Here is a 20454-nt window from a genome sequence, read left to right on the forward strand (position 1 = left end):
ACACAGAGTCTTCCCAGCACTTACCAGCTTGTGTCCCATGCTGACACAAGCAGAACACACACTGGATGGATGCAGAGGCGGAGGCGATGAGCTGAGGGACCCTGTCGCCCCCAGGCTCCTCCCAGCTGCCCCAAGTACTGAGGAAAAGGTCCATTTTTGGCACGCTTGTAACTAAGAGGTTGAGAGGCTCTGGACCATTCTTTAGTTGAACTGTCTTGTTAAGGATTCAATTTCTTATCTTATGTGAGCCAGAGCAATTTTATATAATAAAGTTAATATCCCAAGTCCTGTGCTCTATGATTATAATGCACAAATTCTCATTTCATCATCCTGCTCCAGATATTAACTACAAATAGGCTTCCCAAGTAATTTAATATTATTGGAAATCTACCTGACTTGCAAGGAACTGAACCTCTTTTAGAGGTTCCTCTATTAGGACTACTTCAGTGTAACAATTCATATCCATATGAAAATTTATTAACACTGTTGTATTAATAACACATAGATTACTAAAAGTGCTACTAATCAAAGTTTATGGTAAAGAGAGCATCATCTCTTTAAAAAGTTTATTTTCCATAAAATCATACAAAGAATGACACAGACTAGATTATTGGCCTTTAATTTCAAAAATAATTCTTCATAACTCTGTGTGCTTGTGTGTGCATATGTGTATGTGGGGTTCCAGGACTTTCTTTTTATTTCACGTAAAATCACAGACAAACCCTGAAAATTAGGAAGGAGAGAGGAAATGTCACTGTAAAATCTTCATATGAGATATGTGAAAGTGGAGGGTTGTGTTCTTGATGAAAAGAAAGCCCTTGAGAGGTTCATAGGAGACATGACTATTTCTATAAACATCTGAAAAAATATCTTCCTTTCATTTCATCTGAGGTCCTAGCTTCAGAACCAAGATTCATTTACTCAGTCCCTGATTCTTTTAACTTTTTGAGCTGCAGCATTCTATCACAGTTTTGAATGATTTTATTTTGTGACATTTTATTTTATTTTGTCATTTTATTTTAATGACATTCTTCTTGCCTTTTAAGACCATTTGCAAAGCTTTCCCAAGGAGGCCACTGCTCTCTAAGTCATCCTTACAAGAAGGACATTGTACATTACAACAACTGGATCTTTACATACAAAGGAAAGTCTCTTTATGTGTTCAAGATGATGACAGGATTATATAAATTCTATTAGTAGTTAGAGAGTTTCTACAACTACATTTCAGAAAGCCAAGACATTAGGCAAAGGATAAACTAGATTGCACTGTGAGATGACCATAAAAGGGGTATTTAATTTAAAATTTTTAGACTTGTAGTATAAGGATTCTGTGATCTTTATTGACTAAAATATAACTCCACACAAAAACATTTTTCACAGCTATTTTGATTCTTAATCTTTACCAAGTGAGTCTCCTTTGAAACCTGTTAGACAAAGGCAGGGAGAGAGCTTTAATAACACATTAGTTTCCCTACATGTTGGCTTCTGATATTGTCTTTTCCTCCAGATAATCATTTTGCTTTGCAATCCTAAGAGAAAAAGTAATTAGGCAATAATGCATGCCCAAAACAATAGGATCTACATTTCTCAAAGTAAAATTCAAAACACATTATGAAAATCCCCTGATGTCCCACCCAGGGCTATCAAATCCCAATCTCTGAGGGTAGAGCCCAGGAAGCTGCATTGTTTAAAAAGTTTCTCTGCTGATTACTATGTACCTAAAGAAGGAATTGGGCTTCCCAGGCAGCACTGATGGTGAAGAACCCACCTGCCAATGCAGGAGACATAAGAGACACAGGTCTGATTCTTGGGTCAGGAAGATCCCCTGGAGAAGAGCAAGGCAGCCCACTCCAGTACTCTTGCCTGAAGAATCCCATGGATAGAGGAGCCTGGTAGGCTACAGTCCATAGCACTGCAAAGAGTTCGACATGACTAAAGCCATTCAGCACACACACACACAAAGAAGGAATTCCATTGTTTTCGACATTTCTATTGATATATTGATAAACACTAGCAAATACGTCCTGACTCTGGTCTTGCTCTATCAGAATGAATTACACCTGTTTCAGGAAGTGTGACTATTCCACCCTCTAGTGGCTGGCATGACAAACAGATGGCTTATTCTCCAGGTTTTCTTTTTATTCAAAAGAAGAGCTCAATAGAAACTGCCATCTTATAAGGTGGGAAGGTTCTCAGTTTTACAACAGTAGCAAAGCAGAGATGTCTAAATCTCTGAGCAGCAGTAGCAGGCTGTCTGACAACTACAAGCTCTGTTTCACCTTCAGGTCCCTGGGCCTCAGCATAACCCTACAAGCATTTCTTGGGAATGGTCCAGAACACACATTAAAGAGAGCAGTTTGGATGAGCCAAAACAAAGGACTCCATTCACCTTAGGCCACAGTGAAGCAAATCCAAGAAAGAATAAGGAAGATAAGTGGTTCAATAAAATCCCCAGACCTTGAAACGCCTTAAAACTCATTTTCATTTAGATTAAGCTCCAGGTCCTTTCCTTTGCAACTGGTGGATCCTTCTACTGTGCAGTCAGAGCAGGTACCCCCAAAGGCACGGCTGTAGGATAAAGACTCCTTAGGGAGTTGAGCAAGTCAACCAGCTAACACACTTCTAAGCACCTTATCATCTGATAATAAATTAATGCTGTTCATACAGCAACACATACAAATCTGTCAATATTCTATCAGGATACCAGGTTTTACAACAGTTAGAACAATGCCATAAAAATGTGATCTGGGCTAACCTTTAACACTGCAGTCAGCAATCTGACAGATAATCCTCTTGTGGCCTCATTTTAAAATTTATTTTTGTCACAGAATTATTGGTCAAGAGAAATAAAATTTATCTAGTTATGCGAGGTAATTTTTTTGAAAGCCTGAAAGTTTTATTTTAGTGAGTTCCTTTTTCCCACATAGCCAAATGGTTCTGTATGATATTTTTGTGAGGTTACCTAAAACAGACCCTTTTTTTTTGCCTAACAGTTTTGTTTCTTTTTTCAAAGGCTAGTCATCTCTGAATAATCAACAATAGGCCCTACAGACCTACAAAGGCTGTCTCACTCTCTGCCATTCTTCAGGCCTCTGGAAGGGTGGAGTAGGTTTACTGACATAGCACCCCTGTCTCAGTGACATGCACAGCATCTCAGCACTAGCATCTCCTCTTCAAAGAACCACAGCAGACACAGCGGACCGACCCACTGACAGTGGCAAACGGACCGGGGCGGGCACTAAGGAGAAAGACTCAGTGCCCTTTAGGAGCTCCCCGCATCTGGAACACAGAGACGAGAAGCTCGACCAGACTAAAATAAGCCTCAAAGCACTTTAAAAATCTGCGCTGAGGAGTTTCATTGCAAAGGCTTGTTTCTACTAATTTGATAGATAGGCCTGGAGCACATGCATATTTGAACATTTTTATTTGTATTAATACCTTTTACCTTTGTCTCTTTCAAAGATACCATACTACAAACCAGCATTTTTAGATGAGTTTTCCATTCTTCACATGCCTTTGGAAGAAACAGAAGTCTAGACAACCAACCAACTTTGCTTTGGTTGGCAAAATGGGGGAAAGGTGGGTTTCAGCAGGATTCCTAAGAACTTAAGAAATAACCCTTTACTGTTTAGAACTTTCTAAAGTCTCCTCTGAGGAGTTTCAATCCCATTTGTATTAGCTTATAATCACCACAAGTGATTCTATGTCTTCTATGAGAATACAGGCACCATTCATTCCTCAACAAATCACTTACAAGAATGAACCCACAAACATTTATGAAACACCTAATATTTACTCATTGCTGTGCAAGACAGCTATGCAGGTGATGAGACTTAGAATCTAAGACAAGAGTTGAGAACCACCTTAAAAGGTAATCAAGAGCACACCACAGAAAAGGAATCCTATAGAGAGCAAGTTCTACAGGCCTTTGGAGAAGGAGGAGATTACCCTGGACAGGGCTCAGGGGTCAGGCTTCAGACACAGATATGATCTGACTGGAGGAGAGGTAGCTGTCTGCGAGAGAAGGAAAACTGGGATAGAGATTCTAGGAGGATCTCAAAGCAGAGGTGCGGGGGCAGGCAGGAGAGCAGAAACCAGCATTCAAGGAGCAGTGAGTGAGGTAGTGTGGCTGCCGCAGGCACGGCTGGGGAGTGGCCAGAGAGAGTCGGACACCACTGAGCGACTGACAACAAGATGCAAAGGGCACAGCGCTGTCAGAGCTGAAGGGCCTTGACCACCGCGCTGGGGGCACTGTCCTCAAAGCAGGAGGTGAGATCAGCGAAGACGAATGCTCTATCCACTGCTACGTTATTGCATAATAACCCTGTAAAGTGGGTATCATCACAATTTTAGAGATGAAGCTACCTCAGTGCAAGGAGAAGCATAACAAATCATATCTAATCCTGCTCAGAACACACACAGGGCACCTAACATCAGCTGCCTGCGTGCTGCCTAACAGTCTGCCGCTTCAGCCAGAACATTGGGAACACGCCTGCATACACACACGTCTGTGTGTACAGACACCCTGCCTCCTCTCCGCTGCTCTACCTGGAGAGAATTCTCTGCTCCAATCTAGTGATCTACAGCGAAATGTCTGGCTCAAGCCTGACCTTCTGAAACCTTCCAGGATCACTACAGATGAGAGCAGCAATCCGCCTCCTCTTTCACCTCCTCCTATCTGCAGACCACTGTTAAGAGATAATGAAGGTGAAAACCAAGCCCCACACCAATGGGCAGGCATGGGGAAGACTGACTGGGGATGATGCTGTGGATAGAAGATGGGAGAAAGCAAGACCAAGGAGAGGTACAAGTGGTCAGGGAGCAGTAAAGCTGCAGTCCAAGCCCACTCTGTCCTCAAACAGGGGTCTGTAAGCAAAGGCACAAACTCCAGGAGTGAAGAATGAATTTGCATAGGCTATCAGTCTGTGAAGAACAGAGGGACCTGATCTCCTCAGACGTGGCTGGAGTGAAAAGCATCAGAAATGAGTGACAATGATCCACAGAAGCAACATCACAACCACACACATCGAAGTTAATGAGCAGGTGGCCACACTGACAATCCTGACAGTGACCCAAAACCTCCAGAGAAGGCAATCTAGGGATCAAGGTCTAGTCATCAAAAAGACAAGCACCACCAGCTTAGCCCAGAGGTGGTGAGACTTCTGCCTTTGCAGAATCCTAGAAAATCTTTCTGGGATGGCATACCCTAATTTAGGGTTTACATTTCTCAAGCAGCATCATGACTTACAAGGAAAGACTTAAGGTCCCAAAATCACTTTACAAAAAAAGAATTGTGAATTTCTTGAGCTCAGGGGGCGAAGTGTTAGGGTTCAACCTTGCATGCATGCACTTTCAGTCGCTTCAGTCATGTCCGACTCTTTGATACCTCATGGACTGCAGCCTGCCAGGCTCCTCTGTCCATGGTATTCTCCAGGCAAGAATACCGGAGTGGGCAGCCATGCCGTCCTCCAGAGGATCATCCTGACTCAGGAATCAAACCCACATCTCCAGCATCTCCTGCACTGTAGGCAGATTCTTTATCCATTGAGCCACATGAGAAGCCCAGGGTTCAACCTTGTCAGTCTCTAAATTCTGCTTCCAATTCAGAATTAAATAACTGTAAACTTAGGGAGTTATCACAAATAAAATTGTCATTTTAGAGAAAAATCTTCAAGTTGATCTCCAATTATCTCTCACAACAATTGATGTTTAGTTGCTAAGTCGTGTCTGACTCTATTTGCAACCCCACTGACTGTATCCTGCCAGGCTCCTCTGTCCCTGGGCTTTTCCAGGCAAGAATCCTGGAGCGGGTTGCCATTTCCTTCTCCAGGGGATCTTCCAGACTCAGGGATTGAACCTGGATCTCCTGCATTGCAGGCAGACTCTTTACCATCCGAGCCTCCAGGGAAGCTGAGCTACTAGGGAAGCCCCTCATTAAGGACATATAAAGACTGGCTTCAATGCCGCCACTCGAAGTAATTCCTCAAGAACAAATTACTAGCCTTTACAATTTAGTCAGTTGGCTCTTTCTTGCCCCTTCTCTTCTTTAAAAAAGAGCTATTTCTTTTCTGTTTTTTGTCTTTTAATGGTGTTCTTGCTTAAATTCACTGATACCAGTCAGTTTTGAGGCCTCAGAGAAGTATCATTTTATAGAAAGAGGAGTTAACGAAAAACTGCAACAGATCCCTAAAGAGTCCATTACATGACAAACATTTAAACACGTGGCGGGTCCCTTCAGGGTAGCAGGGATCACTCTGAGAAGGACGATCTCTCACAGTGACAGACACAAGCAGCACAATTTTTTATATAAAACTTTATTCTGATTATAATGCATGTATATTGCAAAAATTTTAGAAAATATAAAAAATGCTGCCAGAGTTGCTGATGTTAGCTTCTAAGAAGCATAATGAGAGGACTAAGGAGAACAATGGACAATTAGTACTATTTTCTTAGGCCAACCTATTAGGCTCTATTCCAGGCGTTCTCAGACTGCCAATGAGGAAGGAAATGCGCTACAAGGGGACCATCCTGTAATTACTGAACACCCCTGTGCTAAGGAGTGGCAGACTCCCTTAGAGACTGCAAGTTTAAGTAATCTGTCTGTTCAGTCTGAACATAATGGCCCAGGGGCCAGCCTGGTAGCTACAGGAGAGGGGCAGGGTTTCCCTCCTCTCAGAGAACCAATCAGTGCTTGGAAAATGGCTCAATCACTGTGCATTGTTCAAGGACTGGAAAGAAACGTCTCCTTAGAGGGCTGCTCTCAGAACCAGTCACACTCTTACCACTTAGTAAGACAAGCAGCCTTGTAGAGGGAATGTGGGCATAAAACTCACCTCTCAGACTCTGGGAAAAGTATACAGAAGTACCCACAGTGGGAGAAGGAAAAAGTGGCAGGTGAAGAGGAATCATTTTCTCCCTGGGCTGTCTCAGCCACTTGAATGGTATCAGCAGTTTTTCTATGATGATTCTCAAAGCAGCATCTCCAAGTTTTCAATGCCTACCAAACAGCTGCACATGGAAGATGGGACTACACTTCAAGCCTGGCATGTGCCCACAAGCCTGGGCTCTGTCCCACTTGGATCGCTCTCTGGATTGCTTTGTCTCACTTCTGGTGGTGGTCCACGACCTTCCCCTGTCACCCAGGGTCAACAGCTGAGCCCCGTTCTCCACTTCTCTGCTCATCCTCTAGATCCAACCGACCACTCTGCCCTGGTATTTCTCCCTCTGCCCTCTCTCTTTTATTTGTGCTAGTATTCCCCAAAACCAGACTTCAGAACAGATGCTACCGTAAAATAGTTCAACTATTGCATTTAACCCCACACCTCTAATCCAACCTTCACTTGTGTTGTTGGTGAAATTTCTACAACACTGTCCTGACCAAGGCAATTCTCCAGTCCCTCACCTCAAAACTGCACTTGCTTGGCACTTAGATTACTGAGTGGCCCAAAGGCAAACTTGCAGTCAGGCCTCCGCCTGTCACCTCCTCTCCCTCTGAAGCTCTGGACAGGTGCGCCCTCCCCGGACACTGCACTGACCTCTCCTCACGCACATCAGGCCTCCTCACGCTGTGCCTTTGCTCAGGCCGCCCCTCGGACGGCAACGCTCCTCTTCCTCTGCTCCTTTACTGAAGCCTGACTCCTGCCTCAAGTGTCCATCCCTGCAGAAAATCCTCTATTTTTCTCAATTTTCCTCTGAGTTTCCGAAACGTTTCTGTTTATACTTTTATTATAGCACTTAATTTTGCCTCATTATAGTCTTTTGTCACCCCTCTTACACTATAAGCCTATAATCTTTTGAGAGTAAGAATAAGCTGTCATTTATTTTTTGAAACTCTCATATTAACATTTCTCAAAATACAGTCACTGATCGCATTTATCAGAATTACCAAGGCCTCCACAGATTTCCACATACCCAGACCTGTGAAATCCAATGCAAGGAATCTGCATCTTAACAAGCTGCCTGGCTCATTCTTGGGTTTATGAAAGTTAAGAACCACTGAACTACATTATCCAGGGCTTAAATACTGCTGGTATTAGGTGCTCAGCAAAAGTACACAGGTCTAACAACACACTTGGGGGGCCACAGTTGACTTGCGTTTGTTTTCATAGAATCACTGAATGTCATGGTCAAAGGACTTTATAGATGGTATAACGGCTTCATTTTTTGAACAATTAAAAGAAAAAGACAGGATAGAATAGGTTTTCGAATAAACTCTAAAAAAGAAAGACAATGAACAGACTAAGTCGGATGAGGACAGAAAAGGATGTGTGAAGGTTTTCTGGGTCAGAGGTGGTTGGAAACACAGCCCAGTAACTGGCACTGCCTGCTCAGCTGCCGCAACTGCTATGCTTAGCAATAGGTTTCCAAGAATTAATTGGAGAGAAGGGAGAACAAGAGATAAAGCAGAAAAACGAGAAATGTAAAATAACCAAAGAAGACAAGTTATCATTATAATCAAGAAATGAGTACCTTAAGAACAGATATAAAGAAAAAGACAAATAAAAAAGAAAAGGAAAAAGCAAAGATAATAATGCTGATATTAGTAAAAACGGGCACTTTGGATGCGCCAGGGACTTTCCTACACAGTATCTCTACCCGCTAAGGAACTTGCAAGTAGGCCATCTAACCCTAAGGGTTCCAAGATGAGGAAGCTAAGGTCGGCCACAGGCTGACTGGCTTGATCAAGAACACACAGACAGCGGTGCCAGAACCAGAAGAGACCCACCCAGGTCTATCTGGCTCCACAGCCAGTGCTCCAGTCACTAACCCAAGGCTGTTGTAAAATACAAGCTGGAGAATGATTTTTAAAAGTTACATGGGTGTATATGAGGGGATGAGAAAGAGGGGAGTGGATACCAAAACAGAAGAAAAAGAAAAAAGAGCTGAGGTGAAAAGCCTGACAGATGAATAAAAAGAAAGGGGATTAACAGTTCAAGGTTAGTATATTCTAACATTCTGTTATGGGAGGCTGTGTGTCTGGACACAAAAATGGAAGTAACTAGGTGAGGAAGGATTTTTGAAAACTGTACTTTGATGCTTATTCTTATACTACCCATGGTGTAATTACCACAGAAAGACTGGGAGGTGACTAGGTACAACCACAAACCATGTTACATTATAAAATGAAGGCATCAATTTCCTCTAGCCTTCACCTCAGAAACTGGACAACTCTTAAATATAAGTCACAGCACTGCAGTTCTATTTAAAACCAAATCTTCTCTCACAAGACATTAGTGGGAATGAGCTAATGAAACTACAGAGTATCCTTTTGAAGGACCGTTTGCCATATAAAACTAAAATTTTAGTGACGAAGTTTTATTGTATAATGAGGAAGTTCTGAGAAAATCAAGAGAAAAAAGCCAAAGCGGCATATGAAATTCTGGGCTATCTGCCAGATTCATTATCTGTTGTTTCCTTTTAAAAAAAAAAATTAGCAGTGATTTACCAAACAATACAAAAGACAAAATAAGGCAATAATATTCCAAAGACATTTTTTCTCAATTTAGCGTTTCCTTCTTTTCATCACCATATCCATCATCATTACTTATGTACTTTCCCATAAACAGAGATAAAAATAAAAATACACAACACTGCCATTCTGATAACACCAGGGCCTTGACCAAGCATTCCAGAGCTGGATCCCTAAGTCAGGCAGCCCTGAATCCGCCCCTCCCTTGCCCACCCCAGTGACCACAGATGAAAACCACTCAAGGTCTCTGCAAGTTCTGAGCCTTCCAACCTCTAGAGTTAAAGGCGTCACGAGGGGCCCTGCAGGCCCTGGAGTCAGGAACACTCCTGAGGGGACACAGCTTTCTTACACAACATGCTGCCAATACATCTCCAAAAAGTTCAAAGTACTTACAGAATTAATTTCATTGAGTGAAGGAAACATCCTGACTCCAGCTGTAAAACTAGGATCTGATAGTTTCCTCACACAAGGAAACCAATTTTGTTCTGGTGTTTGCCCTCCAAGATAGTGTGAAAGAGAACAAGGACCAAGTAGAAACTGGATTGCAGGACTGAGATTTTGAATAAAACATTTTCACTGTTCAGTACTTCTTTTGGTCACTAAGGCTCACTGCCATCTAATGACTTGCTATAATCACAATCATATAGACAGCTCGGTTTCTTTTAAGAAGCTACAGGCTAAACAAGGTAAAATGTTAAGAACTTAACGAATTCTCCTTTTCTTTCTACTGTTACCTAAATATAAGTGAGGCCTCTGCCTCACTGAACTCAGCATCTTTCAAACTTGTAATCCATTCCAAACCCCAATCTCCATGTTAAACTGAGTTAAACATTAAAAAAAAAAAAACAAACCCACAAACTTTTCTTCTATGAATGAGCTTTCCAACTTGCTTAATCTCCTCCAAGACATCTGCTTTCTGATGAAACCCAGAAACCGCCAATTCTTATTCACTGTGTGGTCTTAAAAGAGCCACATGCATCGATTCCTCTTGCAATATGGTCTCCAAATTTGGGTAAAGTTTTCTTGGAGCTATTTGACATAGTGTTCTATAAAAATGATCCAAGAGATGACACATTTTAAAGCTCTCTACCTCATTTACTGAAACATGTCCAAGGATAAAACTCATACAAACAAACAAACAAAAAATTGCTTCTTTTTTTTTTTTAAAGATTTGGGAATGAAATTTAGAGTTGTCCTAATAATACAACTAGCCTCTGCTGCCATCTAAAGGTAAAAACTATGAAGTGAGATCAAGCGTTATCAAGAAAGCCGAAATTAACTTGCAGCATCAATGGTGTAGAAACAATGGGAACCCAATAACTTCCAGGCAGCTGAGCCTGCCAATGACCATTCCAAGTCATGTTGTCTTTACAAACAGGTATCAGTATAGCTCACCAGAAACAGGACCCATCAATACTGTCTTCAATATCGATTAGTTTATTGGACAGATTTCAGTTCTGAATAACCCGTGGTGCTCATTCCACATTCCTAGACAATCTGAGTCGGGAGATTTTGAGATGGGATCTGGGCATCTGCAGTGCTTTAAAAGCCCCACAGGTGGTTCTGATGAGCATCTAGGACCACTGGGCCATGAAACACTGGCCTTCTACAGTACGAAACCTCCCACACCCAAGCAGATAAGAGTTCTAGGTAGAAAGAAACCTTAAAGCTTGTATCTAAATGAGATTCAACTATGGCAGTGTTTATCAAAGTATATCAGGCTGACCACCCTGCATCAGATAAATCACCTCGAGAGTTTATTAAAAATGTGGATTCCGGGGTACATTCATAGACATTTAAATGAATTATAGTTCCCAGAGGTAAGGCCCAAGAATCCACAATTTAAGTCGAATCCCAACACAGATTTCTGTACACTAAACAGGGCAACCAATCTAAATCTTGACAAAGTTAAAGGACATCACTGAAACCTATTTTGTAAAGGCTATTATCAATGCTGTGGTTATAAGGTCAGCTGACTTACTCATGGTTTGCACAATATGTTTATATTATCAGAAATGTCCTGATCTCTTAAGTATTTCTTTCCTTTTTTATCCTTTAATATAACTTAGTGTGTTTTTTAAATTACATACTTATTAATTACAGAAATTAATTATATCTGCATATATATATATATTTCTTATATCTTACAGAAGATATAAGAAATATAAAAAACACTATAACTCCACTAACCAGAGTTAACTGCTGATTTGTTGTTGTCCAGTCACTAAGTTGTGTCTCACCCTTTGCGACCCCAGGGACTGAAGCATGCCAGGCTTCCCTGTCCTTCCCTATCTCCTGGAGTTTGCTCAGACTAATGTCCATTGAGTCAGTGATGCCATCCAACCATCTCATCCTCTGTCATCCCCTTCTCCTATTGCCCCCAATCTTTCCCAGCATCACTGTCGTTTCCAATGAGTTGGCTCTTCGCATCAGGTGGCCAAAGTACTGGAGCTTCAGCTTCAGCATCAGTCCTCCCAATGAATATTCAGGGTTGATTTCCTTTAGGATTGGCTGGTTTGATCTCCCCACTGGTGTATTTTCTCCTAGTATTTTCTCTTCAAATATACACAGTTAAAGCGTGTATAGAGTTTTAAAGTCTGCTTTTAACATTTCAAGTAAACACTCTCCTATATCTTCAAAATCATCATTATTTAAAGACAGCATAATATTTTCATGTGATTACAGTGTAATTCATTTACTCTATACTGATTATTACAGTCTCCGTTTTTCATTGTTACAAATAATGCTAAAACAAAGAGCCTCGCCTGCATCGGTGATTATTTCCCAGGACTGGTATCAGAGCATCACTATTTCAGGTGCTGTGCTTGCATGCTGCACTTAGTCTCCCAGTCGTGTCCCACTCTTTGTGACCCCATGGCCGGTAGCCCACCAGGCTCCTCTGTCCATGGCGATTCTACAGGCAAGATACTGGAGTGGGTTGCCAAGCTTAGGATTAAGCATTTAAAAATGTTAGTAAGAACACCAAAGCCTAACAACTCTCCTCGTGCCTAGGCATAGAGAAGGCTGTACCAAAAGAAAGCATATTCCTCATATAGTTTATTTTTTATTGAAGGATTCACATTTTCTAGCCAAGTCTGTGTAGTATTTATTTGAAAACCTAAATGTGGTTGCTATTAATAGTTAGGGGACATTTAAAATGTGAATGTTTACATAAAGAGACCATGGGACTTTACTGTACTTTTATCAGTATAGTAAAAATGTGTAAACAGATTTCTATAGAATAAAAAACAACACAAAAAGGGTTTCCATAAGAACACTATTTGAAATCTATGATGAAACCTACAATGCATTTTTAAAGGATTTCTATTTTTGAGGTCACAGCAAGGGAAGAACGATGCAACAAAATGGGGGAAGTTGTCTTCATCATCGTCATCATTGTGGGTTATAATGGGAGAACTACAGTTACCTGAGACCTTTTTCCCATCTCTTTACCAACACGTATTCTTAATCAAGAATATTTTTCCTAAATAGATAAGAGTATATTTCTAAGCAAATATGAACTAAATCAAGTCTTTACCTTTTCACACTCCACAACCTACTTTCCCAGTCAAGATCATTCAACCTGTGACTCCTCTCTCACCCTTCATGTGCTGTGGACAAATATTAACTCAACTGTACCTCCACAATATGTCTTCCCTCAACCTAAGTCCTTACTATTCCCCTACCACCAGCACCCCCGAGCGCCCCCCCCCCCCCCCCACCACACAGAGTCTATAGAATCAGGTACAATTTTCCCTATCTAGCCCTAGTCTACATTCCCATTCTGTTTCTCAAACACAATCTATTTTAAAGTCATTCCACTTCTCAACTGTATCCAATTTCCTACCTCAGGAACATTGTCAAAAAAGTATTCCTTTACTCTGGAATGCTCTCCCATTCTGCTGTTAACAATCCTACTAGTCTTTGGACTGAGTGAGGTTGCTCAGTCATGTCCGACTTTTTGCAACCCCATGGACTGTAGCCTACCAAGCTCCTCTGTCCGTGGAATTTTCCAGGCAAGAGTACTGGAATGGGTTGCCATTTCCTTCTCCAGGGAATCTTCCCGACCCAGGGATCAAACCCAGGTCTCCAGCACTGGAGGCAGACACTTTACCCTCTGAGCCACCAGGGAAGCCCCTAGTCTTTGGAGGCCCAAGACAAATGTTACTTTCTCAATGAAGCTCTCTTAGATCCCTCAGTTGAAATTCACCTTTTTCTGGAAATCTCATTAAACTCTGAGATGAATTTGGGACACTTCTCTTGTTTATCTCCCACTATACCACGATTGCTATAAAGCAAGAAACATAACCTATTTATCTCTGTATCTAACATTATCTACACTTGAGGGTCTTGAACACAGCACACACTTAACTTATGTTGGTGACCTGTTTAACTGAATTTTTTTTCTTCAACATGACAATCCTTAATCTGATATGGTCCTAGAACCTAGTGTTTTCAAAAAAGCCAAAATCTCCAATCTGACTCTACGTGCTGAACAAAGTCTGCTTCTCTACCAACTGTACTATTAACTACCTTCTGTTTTTCTGTTTAATTCAAGATCAAGGAGGTATGCAAGCAGAGAATTCCAACACGGATCCCTAAACCAAAATCTACAGGCATCACTAAGCCTTCCCCTAAAGCTCCCCCAGGGCCTATGGATAAGACTGGCTGTGGGAAGCTACACATCATAAGGACTGTCACCTCTAACACTTTCCTCCACTTGGGAGGGAAAAGGTAAGTCATGCCAATGCAGTGCCTGGATACATTCATGACAGAAATATCTGGGAAGCTGGAGTTATTAGCATGGAAGGAAAAAGATGAAGGGCCACCTCTCCAGGAAATGGAGAAGCAGCAGACAGACAGACGGTTCATTCACAGGTTGCTGGGCCAAGTGAATACCATCCTGAAGGAGCAGCACAACTACAACTCTTTTACCTATGTGTGCATATGCATACACACATACACAAAATCTCAGACCCAGACACACACCCCAAATCCTCCCAACTCGTCAGCCTTCTTATAATGCAGCCCAAAGCTGGACATTAGCCCAAAACAGGACTGGATTTGTTGGAATGGTCTGAAAATTTTCTGGCGAACCCGGAAGTAATTCTTCATTTCACAGAACTTTGCTAAGAATATGTGGTAGCAAGAATTCCTACTCTGCTTCAAGAAAGTCAGATTATCTTCATCAAAATGGCAAGCTGATTAAATCATACTTTAAGGTCTAAAAATATGACTTCTTTTGACCGAGGAGGAGGAAAAAAAGTGGTTCCTCTTAGTTACAAGAAGGAAAGGAACAACAAAAATGAGTAACAGCCAAACACGCCCCTTTTGTGGCCTACCTGGTAACTGCTGGAGTAGTGTGTACACTTGGCTGCCGGCACTTAGTCTTCTGTCCTTCTTTTCCTAGTAAGTTTCCCCCCTGTATATACCAGGCCATGGAATCTCACTGCTAGGCTTGTAAAGCAAACCATTTTAGACTGACATCTCTACTTCCTAGAGTAATCAGGACATCTGAGAGTCAAAGGTCACTAATTCTGTGATCTTTTAGGGAGATAGGAATCACTGTCTTGGATGTTTTAAAAAAAATTTTATCATCTCATATGACATTTTTAAATTACATCTGAATCAACACTATAGAAAAATCACTTGATCCAACAAAAGCTTGTGATCAGGAGACTCAAGTTCCAATTCAAATTTTTCACTCATTTGACACAGAGCTTGGCATTCATTAAACTAGGCCCTGAGTTTCCAGAATGTAAAAACAGAAAAGCTAAATAATTCCCCTGGTTCCTTCAAGTTCTGATCATCCATGACTACGTCCAACTACAGAATACTGAATTCAACCAATCATCTATGAGGCAGAGCTTAGGTTCCTGGCAGTAAACTAGTTATTTTCTTCCCACTAAAAACTCACTGAGTCTAGAGAAAGGTGTATCTGTAATTTAATGTGGGCAGAGTGACACAATGATGTTTTAAGACAAACTAGGTATTTTTGACATGGGACACAGTTATATCTCACAAAGCTTCAGTCAAAAAGTAAATAAATAAATCCTAGAAGAGCATGACCCAAGGTTTTCTGCGCTTTGGCACCCAGAACTGGAGGCGCGACCCTGGGAGGAGCCCTCGGGGTCAAGGACAGCGCTCTAGCTCACTGCCCTGGGGCGCAGTCGCGGAGCGGCAGCGCAGGGCCGTTCCCGCCCTCGCCAGCCAAGCCCGCCCCGCGCACTGAGGCCAGCACACAGGTGCCCCTGGGGCCCGCCGCGGTTCCAGGGGAGAGGAGACGGGGCCGAGAGCCTGGGCGGCGCGGAGCCAGGCGAGTTAGAAAGAGGCATGACAGGCAGCGGGCAAGTGGCATAGGGGAGGGGAGGGGGGTTAACTGGATTAAAAACACCAGTGGGAAAGTCTAAGTTAAAGGAAAGCAGTAAGAGAACAATGGAAGGAATGGACTACAAAAGACGATCACCCTCTGACATGACAACAATATGAGACAGTTCAGAAGGAAGTACACGGCAGTAACAGGAAGATGGTGAAGTGGGAAAAAGTGGAGGGTGCTTATGACTGTGCCTGATATTAGCAGATAACATTCAGCAAACAGAGAATGAGTGAATGAGGGACAGAAAAGCCAGTCAGTCAAGAATTAAGTGAGAAAATGTGCTAAGAGATGGCAAATGGTACATGACAGTGTCAGGAAAAGCGGTTATGCTGCATAACATTCAACACTGATAATTATGCTAATACAAAGAGGAAACACTGAACCTCGTAGGGTGGAACCCAAACAAACTGGAAAGAAGCATGAAACAAAACAGGAAACACAAGCACCAACAGTACTCACAGAAAAACACAACACCCTGGGAATATTTCACCTTGAGGATGAGCACGCAGGCAGCAGAAATCCATCTTTAAATGGATTTTATTTTCTTGGACTCCGAAATCACTGTGGACAGTTACTGCAGCCATGAAATTAAAAGACACTTGCTCCCTAGAAGAAAAGCTATAACAAACCTAGGCAGCAAATTAAAAACAGAGACATTACTTTGCCAATAAACGTCTGTATAGTCAAAGTTATGATTTTTCCAGTAGTCATGTATGGATGTGAGAGTTGGACGATAACGAAGGCTGAATGCCAAAGAATGGATGCTTTCGAGCTGTAGTGTTAGAAAAGACTCTTGAGAGTCCCTTGGACTTCAAGGAGATCAAACCAGTCAATCCTAAAGGGAATCAGTCCTGAATATTCACTGGAAGGACTGATGCCGAAACTAAAGCTCCAATACTTTGACCACCTGATGCGAAGAACTGATTCACTGGAAAAGATCCTGATACTGTGGAAGACTGAAGGCAGGAGGAAAAGGGGCCAACAGAGGACGACATGGTTGGATGGCATCACTGACTCAATGAACATGAGCTTGAGCAAGCTCCGGGAGTTGGTGATGGACAGGGTAGCCTGGCGTGCTGCAGTCCATGGGGTCGAAAAGAGTTGGACACGCTAAGTGACTGAACTGAACTGAATACTATTTAGACAGGTCTTTAAAATAACAAAATGTATTCTAACAAAAGGATTACCAGCCAAAAACTATACTTCTTATTTTAAAGCAATATGTAATACAGTAACAATGCACGAATAACTTACAACCAGGGTAAGTTCAACAAATGGTGTTTGACCTGTAACACAACCAAAATATAAAGAATTCTGCCTCCTGAGCATAATCCTGTTTCTGCAGAAATATGGTCCTTCTAAAAATAAAAATAAAAGAAGCTATCCTAATAATTTTAGAGTGTTTTCATTAGGTTAAATTTTTAAAAACAGATAAAAATACAAGTGAACAAAGATACATTCAAATTGTGAAAAAAAGTTTAATGACCTGATATTTGTATGCTGGAGTCTTTCCTCAGCTCTTCATTTATTTAACTTCAAAGATTTCTGAACTGATCTCCTTATAACTTTTTAGAATCAAGTGTCTGATTTTAACAGGAAAGTGACTGATCTAATACATGACTGACAATTATGGGCTAAGTAATGGAGTAACTGATGTGCTGGAATTTTCTTTGCGACCTGTTTCAAATGATATGTGTCATAACACTAGGGGTCTGACACTGAGTCAGAGGCAGGGATCTGCAGCCCACAGGCCAAATTCAGCCCACTGTCTTTCTGTATGTTCTGCAAGTTAAGAATAGTTTTTATATTTTTAAATAGGAAAAAAACATCAAAAGAAGAATATTTTGTGAGATGTGAAAATTACATGAAATTCAGATTTCATTGTCTATAGATGACATTCTATTGGAACACAGCCATGTTCATTTGTTTACATATTGATTATATGATCACTTTTACACTACAACAGCATCAAAGTTGAGTGGCTGTGACACTGACTGGCCACAACACGGCCTAAAATACTTACTCTCTGGCCTTTTACAAAAAAAGTTTTCTTACTGCTGTTTTAGTGTGATCTAGACTAAAAAGGAACTTAACAACTTAAGAAAAGCTTTATCAACTAATTGTTAAAAGCAATGCTAGCAACTTAAGAATGTGACTAAAAATTCCATAAAAGCTGATGAAAATGAAAAAACGGTATTTCAAGCTTGCTTGTGATATCTTTTGTAAAATCTATACTTCCACATTTGCACTAAAGTGTTCAACTAAAGAACATCAGATAAGAACAGATCAAAGGATTTATGTCACAAAATAATGTAATGTGCAACTGCTGAATCTGAGTGGGGAAGCAAACTATTTCTAGGCCTTCTAAATACCTGCTATTTTCTAAGACAGCAGAACTACTATACATGTTATTTAGAGAAAGATGTGTAAATCTGCACCTTTAAATTGTTGTCAAGAACCACTTCTTTAGGGATTCCCAGGTGGAGCAGTGGTAAAGAATTCGCCTGCTAATTCAGGAGATGCAAGAGGCATTACGGACTTCCCTGGCGGCTCAGGCGGTAAAGCGTCTGTCTACCATTAAGGAGACCCGGGTTCGATCCTTGGGTCGGGAAGATCCCCTGGAGAAGGAAATGGCAGCCCACTCCAGTACTCTTGCTTGGAAAATCCCATGGACGGAGGAGCCTGGTGGGCTACAGTCCATGGGGTCGCAAAGAGTCAGATACGACTGAGCGACTCCACCACCACCACCACAAGTAAAACTTGGTCAATTTGTTACAATCTTCAAGTACAGAATAAAAATGTTGTATGCTCTCTCCTCTTTCTTTTTAAAATTTATCCTACCCCTGTTTTCTGCCCTTAAACATCTGTCTTAAAATAATATTACTTGCATTTTGATTGAACCATATCAATGTGTAAATCTCATAAGGTAAACAGATGATGTTTTTTCCGCTAACTCCACTGCAATTTCTAAAAGAGGGCCAAGCATGAGGGCTCAATAAATGATTTTGAAAACAACATGCTCTGAAATTGATCCTGTGATGTATGTTATCAACATCAACTGTAAATATTCCAAGTTTGAATTTTACATGCAGAGGCAATGCTTCACAACATCTACCATGCATGGATGCCTATAGATAAAATTAATGCTGTAAGGCCTAACTTTGGTGTTAGAAAAGCAAAAAAAAACCCCACAAAAACTTAAGCTACTTATGCTTAAAAAATCCAAGGTGTGCCCCAACTTCACCATTTCCAGAAGGAACTTAGCATAAAGCAATGTGATTTTTTTTAAGGATAAAGTAATATTACAACAAAAATATTTATAATGCTTACCTCAGTAATCTCAAACAAAATGAACAATCACAAAGATTTTAGGTGATAAAAGCCATCACCAGTGGCAATTATCAGCTCATTTACAAAGCAAAAGTCTTCTGTCCTTTCAAATACAGAATTTCAAAACATAAGTTAAAAACTAAACCCAAATGTGGTTAGAATGAAACAGTAGTAGACACAGCTGTAAAACACCAACTTCTAATATGTTTTCAGAAAGAGAAAAACAACATCTGCCAAGTTTAACAAAAGCCTGAGCAGGATGTTGACAACCCTTCCATTGGACCAAGTTTCTTCAGATGTGGAAATCCTATGTTAAAGTCTCGAAGATGTGGCTGGGAAATACTAACAGTTAATTTCTTAATGAACAAATTTTTAATGAGTGTCTTCTAAGTACCCAGATACTACTACAGGCCCTGAGGATATAGCAAAGAATAAGATAAACAAATCTCTGCTCACATGGTGCTTATGTACTAGTGTGGGGAGACTGCAATAATTTAATAAGGAAAATAATAGTTGGTGACCAATGCTCTGATGAGAAATTACTATAACATGATAATTTAAGTGGATAGCTACTCTAAACTGACTGAACAGGAAGGGCTTCCTATTCAGTATGTTTGAACTTAGCTCTTAATGTCAAGAAAAGGCCAACCATTCAAAATTCAGGACAGCCCAGAAAGGAAGAGTAATAGCTAGTGCAAATGGATAAGACAGAATGAGCTTGGTCAGTTGCGGCACAGTATGAAGGCTGGTGTGGCTGGTACAGAATAACCTAGAGGAGAGTAAGTAGGTTCCAGCAGATAGCAACCATGGTATGCAGTCTGGGGGGGAAGCCACTGACAGGTTTAAGCAGGAATGTGATGTGACTGATCACTACAGCTGCTGAGTGAAGAACAGAGGGACAAGATGGAAGTTGGGAGCACTGTTAGTTTACTGCAGAGGTTTAGGCAAGTGAGGATGACAGCACATATTCAGATGATGTAAACAAACAAGCAAAAAAATAATAATAAAAGGAAAAATAAATTCAGGATGTGTTTTGGAGACAGAGACAAGACTGGATAGATCAGATGTAACGGGTGAAAAAAGTAAATGAATAAATCAGAATATTCCTAGGCCTTTGAGAAATTGGTTAATTGGTGACTGAATTTACTGAGATAGGGAAGTCTGGAGAAAAAGCAGCTTTGGGGAAAAATTCAGGAGTTGGGCCTCATTTACATTTAACATTTTCGTCAAATAAGTAAAGACTTCAAGAAGACAGCCAGGTATATGAGCCTTGTGTTCT

At 41.1% G+C, this 20454-nt stretch overlaps 2 protein-coding genes across 3 annotated transcripts in view; one reads left to right on the top strand and one right to left on the bottom strand.

The window, feature by feature from the left end:
* Positions 1 to 14222, top strand: part of FILIP1L (filamin A interacting protein 1 like) — a 111052-nt gene extending 96830 nt beyond the window's left edge. Inside the window, exon 5 of the mRNA XM_020916719.2 lies at positions 14028 to 14222. Within this exon, the coding sequence (XP_020772378.2) occupies positions 14028 to 14207 (180 nt within the window). The 3' untranslated portion in view covers positions 14208 to 14222. The remainder of the gene's footprint in view (positions 1 to 14027) is intronic.
* CMSS1 (cms1 ribosomal small subunit homolog) overlaps positions 1 to 20454 on the bottom strand; it is a 373974-nt gene that overhangs the window by 348224 nt on the left and 5296 nt on the right. The window lies entirely within an intron of this gene.

The sequence above is a fragment of the Odocoileus virginianus genome, chromosome 25, assembly GCF_023699985.2.
Source record: "Odocoileus virginianus isolate 20LAN1187 ecotype Illinois chromosome 25, Ovbor_1.2, whole genome shotgun sequence".
Classification (NCBI taxonomy): domain Eukaryota; kingdom Metazoa; phylum Chordata; class Mammalia; order Artiodactyla; family Cervidae; genus Odocoileus; species Odocoileus virginianus.